The sequence below is a fragment of the Corylus avellana genome, chromosome 2 (genome assembly GCF_965113065.1).
Source record: "Corylus avellana chromosome 2, dhCorAvel1.hap1.2, whole genome shotgun sequence".
NCBI lineage: Eukaryota > Viridiplantae > Streptophyta > Magnoliopsida > Fagales > Betulaceae > Corylus > Corylus avellana.
Genome location: NC_142491.1, coordinates 18,310,880 through 18,318,649, shown reverse-complemented (window position 1 = coordinate 18,318,649; position 7,770 = coordinate 18,310,880). Strand labels below are relative to the sequence as shown.

General features: G+C 34.8%; 1 protein-coding gene across 1 annotated transcript; it reads right to left on the bottom strand.

Moving 5' to 3' along the window:
* Window positions 1-1,193: 1,193 nt before the first annotated feature.
* LOC132164507 (5'-methylthioadenosine nucleosidase) lies at window positions 1,194-6,594 on the bottom strand. The gene is made up of 8 exons (XM_088513975.1): window positions 6,367-6,594; window positions 6,174-6,237; window positions 5,495-5,586; window positions 4,537-4,643; window positions 4,086-4,160; window positions 3,746-3,820; window positions 2,417-2,509; window positions 1,194-1,586 (listed from the first exon to the last, which is right to left on the bottom strand). Exons 1-8 carry the CDS (start codon window positions 6,440-6,442, stop codon window positions 1,389-1,391), a joined length of 780 nt encoding a protein of 259 aa, XP_088370101.1. The 5' UTR covers window positions 6,443-6,594; the 3' UTR covers window positions 1,194-1,388.
* Between the last annotated feature and the right edge of the window lie 1,176 nt (window positions 6,595-7,770).

The following is a 7,770-nucleotide window of genomic DNA, read 5'->3' as shown; positions in this document are numbered from 1 at the left end:
ACCCTTTACCTTGCAGTGAAGCAAACACCAAACTACCCACATATATACAGTTGAACTGCATGATTAAAGCATTGAAACAAGCTCAAAGAAGACCAATTCGTTAACATACCACTGAACCAATATATTTTTTTTATGATGATAACTGTTATCACAATTTCAGAAAAAGGGTGAGACATGAAGAATGCAACTTCTTATACATTTGAGTAATGGATTAGTTGAGGAGCGAGGCATTCATGTAGGTCATGTTTAGGGGTGTTGGTAGAGGTTTGGTGTAGGGTTTGAGCCTCTACTTGCTGTCTTTTATCATCCCTTGACTTCAAAAAGAAATTTTATGCAAAATCCCTGTGCTATGCAGTCGCGTTGTGAATATTCAACACAACTCACTGCACATGGGCTTGGCATGGACAACTTCAGTACCATTAGCAGCCAGTTACCCGAAATTAAGGATGGTAATTTGTGTTCGCTTATTAGGTTTGGGCCGTACCAAAATATAAGACTAAATAGATCGACCATAATCCGACCAATTTAATTAAGTCGGTTAGACCCTTCAACCATAATACGCTAATTTTGTGTTGGATTTGTGTTGAGTTTGCAAGTCGTATAAAAAATTGTCAATTCTAAATGTTGCTTGTTGGGTTGGGTTTGGATTGTTTATATAAGTTAACTCTAACCTGATCTATTTAATTAAACAAGTCAGGCATCTTAACCATAACCTACTAATTTCGTATCGGATTTATGAGTCGTGTCAAAAATTATAAGCCCTACCTCAAACTTAATATACCTAAGTACACTAAGTGGGCCCTACAAGAATAGGTATAACTGAAGGATTTTGAATCAAAAATCTGTTTAGCCCAAAAAGAAAATTCCATAAATCTGTCTTTTCTAACTTCAGGCTCAAACCTCAAATATATTCTCAGATCATGGGTCCATAGGATTGAAGGAAGTGAAATGAGAACTTGTGCAGTATACCAAACCCTATGCTCACATCATGGGCTCATAACCAACTTGCGGCTAAAACCATTGTTATTTGTGATAGAAAATTGAACTTAATTTCCCAAAATCATTTCCTTATAGCATGAACAGTCTCTTAACTACAATTGCACTGGAAAAACACCAATTAAACCAGGATTAGGTGTAAACACTGCTTTATAGAACACAAGCAATGCAATTCAGTTGGAATAGGTGAATGCACAAACAATTGAAACTCATCAAATTGTCATATCAGGAAATTGAAAAATTTCAAACATATAACTACTAACACTATGACCTATTGCTATTTTGCGTTTAAAATCACACATTTCTGATAAAATCTGGTATGTAATGAACTGGCGTCTTTGATAGTGTGTTACACAGGCTCCAGAGAGATCAAGAACTGACAATAGCTGGTATCAAAGTTCAGAGAGGCATTTTCCATTGATAAAATCAAGTACTTGAGTGATTGCCTGATCAAGTGCAGCAGACACAGCTGCCAAATTCTGCAAGAATTCCTCTGCAGTTGGTTTCTCGCCATCCACTATATCAGTCACAGCTTTTACAAATATTACAGGAACTTTCAGAAGATCGGCCACATAGGCAACAGCGGCTCCCTGAAAACCCAAAAATCAAAGCAAAAACACATTAATACTTTGATGATGGGCAACAAAGCAAACACAATAACTACAGTGAAGTGAGAAATCTATAGGGCATATGTTAACAACTAATACAGTGAAGTAAGAAATCTGGTGCGCATATGTTCAGTGGCAATGCCCACAAGGATAACAAAATAATGCCGTCTAAGAGACAGACACATACACAGATACACAATCTAATGGGGATTGAATTTACATGAACTGTTATTGTAGTCTATACAATTCCTTATGGTTTCGAAGGACTTCAATTGTAGGGTTAACCCCTAATAGTCATTGAAAACTTGCTTAACATCTACTGGGCAAGTATAGCAGGGCACAAGGATTTGGATGCTTTGTATTCCAAGCATGAAAGGAGGGGGCAACGCAACAAGTAATTCCCAGACCTATTGCCTCCAAAACCAAAAGAGAATAGTGTAGGATACAAGAACCTGGAACCATTGATCTTACACCTAACAAGGAAATTCAAGTTTCTTGAATATCACAGTCCAGAGATTATCATGCATCTCATGACATGGTTTCTGAGAGGCAGTGGAGGAGAGAATATTTTTCACTTAAACCTTTCAGTCCCTTATGGAATTTCATGATGAAACAAAGCAATACACATGGTTACTCAGATAGGCAGTTAATTAGTGCCTTTTATAACATCAGTCATATCATCATACAATAAGGCCAAAGTATCTATTCTGTCGAGGAAAAGTTGAACATCATCAAACTCTATATGGGTGAGTAAGGATATCTCACCTAATTTACCAACAAGATTATTCAGAATGTCAAATCTAAAAGGTTACCTCCATGTCTTTAATTGAAGCTTCATTTGCAGTAATTGATGCTTCATCTTGTGCGGACATATCTAGAGAATCACCAGTAGACAACTTCCCAACCTGAAACATGCAGAAAGGGGTTTATAGACTGTAAAGATCTTATGCCTTATCAAGATAAAACAATATGAAAAACAAACCATCACTTCAGATTATAATGAGAATCTCTAGAATAAACTATATATGCAAGCATTGCGCATGAATACACACATACATATGCACACAAACACGAATAGGCATGCATGGTTGTGGAGCATCTATGTAACAAAATCAATGACCTCCTTGGTTGCAGATGTTAAGGTGAATGTGTGCCTTGGTAGTGCATTTCTAAAGGCATAATGGTTCCAGCTCAAACCTATTATAAACATTCTATGCAGGAGAAATTCAATGTTTTCAAGTTAAAGATTACCAACTAAAGCAATATGCACAAATGTCTAGCTGTTATAATATCTTATGGTCATGAGCTTAAGGTTTCTGATGTCATAAAGAATTCCCACATTGAGTGGGTTGGTTGTGAAAGTGTTGCATGAATGTTAAGTCCCACATTGATATTTTACTAGATGAGATAATGTTTATAAGTGATTTCAGAAGCTTCAATTATAAAATTGACTGATTCTTTTGGAGTACTCCACAGATATGGCTAGCACTTTCTTTGGGTTATAACAACTGATGTGCATGTTCTCTCTCATGTTTACAAATAAGCTTAAAAAGGAAAAGTAAAATTGTACCTAATTTCTTGGTGCATAAAGTCATTTCATCAGCTCTAGGAATAATTGATCAAATTTTCTTGAACAGATTACACATATGTATGAGTAATAGTTAAATAGATGCATAAATTGGATCTTTGGATTAGTGCCAACACGTCAGAAATGACAAAAATCAACTTCAAGGCAAGTCTACCTGGTGGCCAATGCCACAAGCAGTATTCATGTACTTTTCAAGCAACAATAATCTAACAACACAATCTATTGAATCTCTTACCTTATTTTCACTAAAAATTATGTCGGGTTTAAACAACCCATTTCATGTGCGTGCGTGTGTGCATATATAATCAATAGCTTGGTCTCCTTGGCTTATTCCATAGGATAAACCAAACCCCTCCCCACATACATTAATGTTTATTTTTTTTGTTTTTAATTTTTAGTTACTTCTTTTCACTTGTCCTGGATCATATTTAGCTTTTTCTAATGAAAACATATGAGTAATTCAGGATGACCACAAACAACTAGCCGTCAAGGAAGTAATGAAGGATTTGAGATGTTCAATAATAAGCCTAAGCATTCACCAGATGGTAATCACCTTTGGGTTAAGCTCCTTAACAAGATTGGGAGTTGAGAAGGCCTGGCGTAAACCAACGCCATACATATCAAAAACCTGCAGAATACATTTAAGGCAAATGAAACTTTGGTGCAAAAGTAAGTATGAACAAGAAAAAAAAAATAGTAGTTAATTAGATTACATGTCAAGCAAATCAATGGAATAAATTGACCAACTACACAGTTACATGCCAAGCAAATGACTAGAATAAGATTATCAACTAATAGTACTAAAGCATGCAAACCGAGTAAATATGTAAGCCACTGTTTGTCTCCCTACTAAACATGAGAAGAACAAAAATGATAAATTTAGGTAAACTTACAGGTATAGGTATTCTTCGATCATGGAAAGCACACTCAGAAGCAAGAAACACATCACTAATGCCTGCTCCTTTAGCCTGAGAATCCAAGAATTATTTATAAATTCAAATAGAAGAATAAATATTTCATGCTTCATACATAATCACGTGTGTTGTGTGTCCCATTTCTACACCAGTTCATTTGTGCAATGCAATAAAGAAGGCTTATAAAATTTAGTGCATTTTCCCATGGAGAATGCCCCTCTTTAATCGTAGGAAACATTAGAGCCAACCTTTAAACAATGAACACAAAAGTGAACTTTTGGTGTAGCAAGACAATCACTATAAGCAAAAAACAAGCAAATAAAAGTAGATTACCCCAAGATGATTTCAGACCTAGAAAAAAAAAAAAAAAAAAAAAAAAAAAAAGCACAAAAACAAAGCAGTCAAAATAATCTTGGCTCAAAAAGCATACCTTGAAGCCACCAGCAGTGCCCGCATTTATTATTAGGTCTGGCTTTAATGCTTGGATCGATGCATAGGTAACAAGAGCTGCCGACACGGTGCCTACACTATCAACCCCTGATAAGAAAAGGTTTATGGTTTCAAGGATCAGTACCAGAAAAAATGAATGAATACAGCCACTATACATTTGTTTGGTGGACCAAAACCCCAGACCCATGTCAATGTCACTCGTCAAACATGGGCCATGAAAGAGAGAGTTGAATTAAGCACACTTCTAGGCAAGCTGAACTGGGTCAATTAGGTGGGCTAATTCAAATGGGATTCAGTTGCATCACTTACCAGAAAAGGGATATAGTTGCACCAGAGCAGCTTAAGTTTTGAATTTTTGTAAGTAAATGAACCAGACTGAAAGTAGGTGGCTCTCTTAACATGTGCTACCCCACCCGCATGAATCTAAACTAATCTACCCAAAGCATAGCAATATTTTTGAAGAGTAAATATCGCATAGCTTGTGCCCAGTAAAAACAAGTAGTCCTACACAATAGATTAAATCTGAATTTTATTTTTATTATACATGGGTTACAAATGTCAGCATATTAAGGGTAACAAGGTAAGAGACAATAGTTCCGTATGGATTTAGTGTCTGGTCATTAAGTTAGGCCTTTTTCTTATGTCTTGGTAAAATAGTTTGTAAGAGGCGATGAAAAATCAATTTTTTTTTTTTAATTAAGTTACACAACTGATGAGACTAGAACCCACAACCTCACACTCCACCTTGCAACAAAGGGAGGAAGTACTATTTGAGCTAAAAGCTCATTGGCAAGAGGCCGTGAAAAATCATAGAAGCCATATTCACAAAATAGCCATAACAGATAATCATTTATTTGAAAGAAAGTTAAGAAAACATAATGTAAAACAGACACAAAAACACATGTAGAGAGAGACGCACAGAAGAATCATGTACTTACCAAGAGCTAAATCTTTTCCTGGCCAGATCAAATTGATGTTAAGATCCTTGTAAACACCATGATACCGGATCCAAGGAACCCCTTTTGGAAACCTGTACCATTGCACATTGACAATCAAACATAAACCCCAATAATCAAGATGTATCACACTCATATTGGACACCAGAAGAATATAAAGCTCCACCGGACAAAGTACCCAATAAATAATAACGAACGATTCTCCACAAAACACTCCATTTACACAAATTAAAACAAAGCTAAAAGCTAAAGATATTATCACCACAACTACTGAAACCCACTAAGCATGTCAGTCTTACTTTGATCCACCTTCACAGACACAAAAACTGCTTTCAGCAAATACTAACTACATCCCAAATCCACAATCAATGGATTGAATTGAGCTAGTAAAAAGAAAGTGTTTCTTTCTTTTCTTGTTCTTCCTTTCTTTCTTCTACAAGAACCCATTATTGAAAACGCATTCAATAGCTTTGTGGATTAAAGCAACGAAAAGATCTCGAAATTGTGATCTTAAACACTAATCAGTGAGTGTGCCAGAAATTCAAAACTAAATAGATGGACAAACACATAAAACAGAGAGAAAAGACAAACTCATCCCCTTCCCCCCTACCCTTGGCGTCAAAAGTTATTTATAAAAAAAACAGAGAAACGACAAACTCACACTGAGTCGAGGTCCTCTGTAAGCTGGAACTTGTTCACCAAAGGAAGCGCCTCCGTCTGCATAGCTGGTGCTCCAAAATCACCATTAAAAACACACCCAGAAACATTCAAATCCCAAATAATTCATATATATATATATATATATATATATATTATCTACGCCTATATATTTATGAAAAGAGAATATTGAGTACCGATGATAAGGAGGATGGTAGAAATGGGCCGGTTTTGAACGATGGCGTCGTCCGATTTGTCGCCGTCGGAAGCCATGACCGCCGTTCCTGTATCTCCGGGATAGGTGGTTGGTCCAATTTTCTTTCGTCTTCTTGAAAAATGTAGAGAGAGAGAGAGAGAGAGAATGGGAGAATTTTTTTAAGTTGGTTAGTTTGTTTCGTGTTGCGGGCCTTGCGGCCAATTGAGAGCTGACACTTTTGAAAGCGATGGAATGCCCACAGTCCAAAGATCAGCCTAAATACCATGCACTCCGCAATGTTCAAATCAATTTGAAATTGTTCATAAGTTTCTTGATTAACTTTTTTTTTTTTTTTTTTTTTAATATAAAATAAATACAATTACTAAAAGTTATAGATTTTGTGTTAATTATTAGTAATTGATATATATATATATATATATATATATATATATATATCATTTGAGTTACTTTTATATATATAAACTTATAAAAGCTAAATTCATAAATCTTGTAGTTGTAGTTGTAGCAATTCAAATATCAATTTTTATCATGAAATTGACTATTTATATTGATACATATAAAAAGATGTATACACATATTTATATTGACACATATGTTCACAATAATTCAAAACTACATCTCTTACATTACGAGGGTGATATGCTCTTATTTTTTAAAATACTTAAAATATTATTATTATTATAAAGTTAATTAGTTAAGAATAATACTAACAGAATGTTCAAGCTTTGTAAATGTAATCTTGATTCAAGCCAAATAAATATCCCTACTATTGTTTTATGAGTGAAAAGACAGTTACGGTTAGCAGTTATTAACTAAAACGGCTAATCCAAACTGCTTAGGCAGTTAGTAAAACCGGCTAACTAGACGGTTAGTGGTTACTAACCGCTTTTTAAAAAGAAAAAAGAGACAAAAAAAAAATAGAAAAAACCAAAATGATGTTGTTTCTACGGTAATACCCTACTACATACGATATTGTTTCTAGAGTCTTATACCATTTTTTTTTTATACATATATTTAAACACCAAAACAATGTCATTTCATGTATATATATGTTAACAGTTTTTTTTAACGGCCTTTAAAAGTGGTTAGGTGGTTAGTGATAGCGGTTAACAGTTAACAGACAGCTATTAACAACCTAGTATTTCAGCCCTACTATTGTCTTAAGGTCGTCTTCTTTTTCTTAATTTGTTCCAATAAGCTTATTTTGCTCACATCCCTCTCCTTATCCAATTATCAGTAGTTGATGTAACAAGCGTCATATGTATAGTCCCGTCAATTTATAAGAGATATATAATAAAAGCTATATTACCTTTAACTATAGGACTCAATTGTCTACTATGTTAATGTCACCCTAATTTGGAAAGTAAGAACCAAAATATTTGAG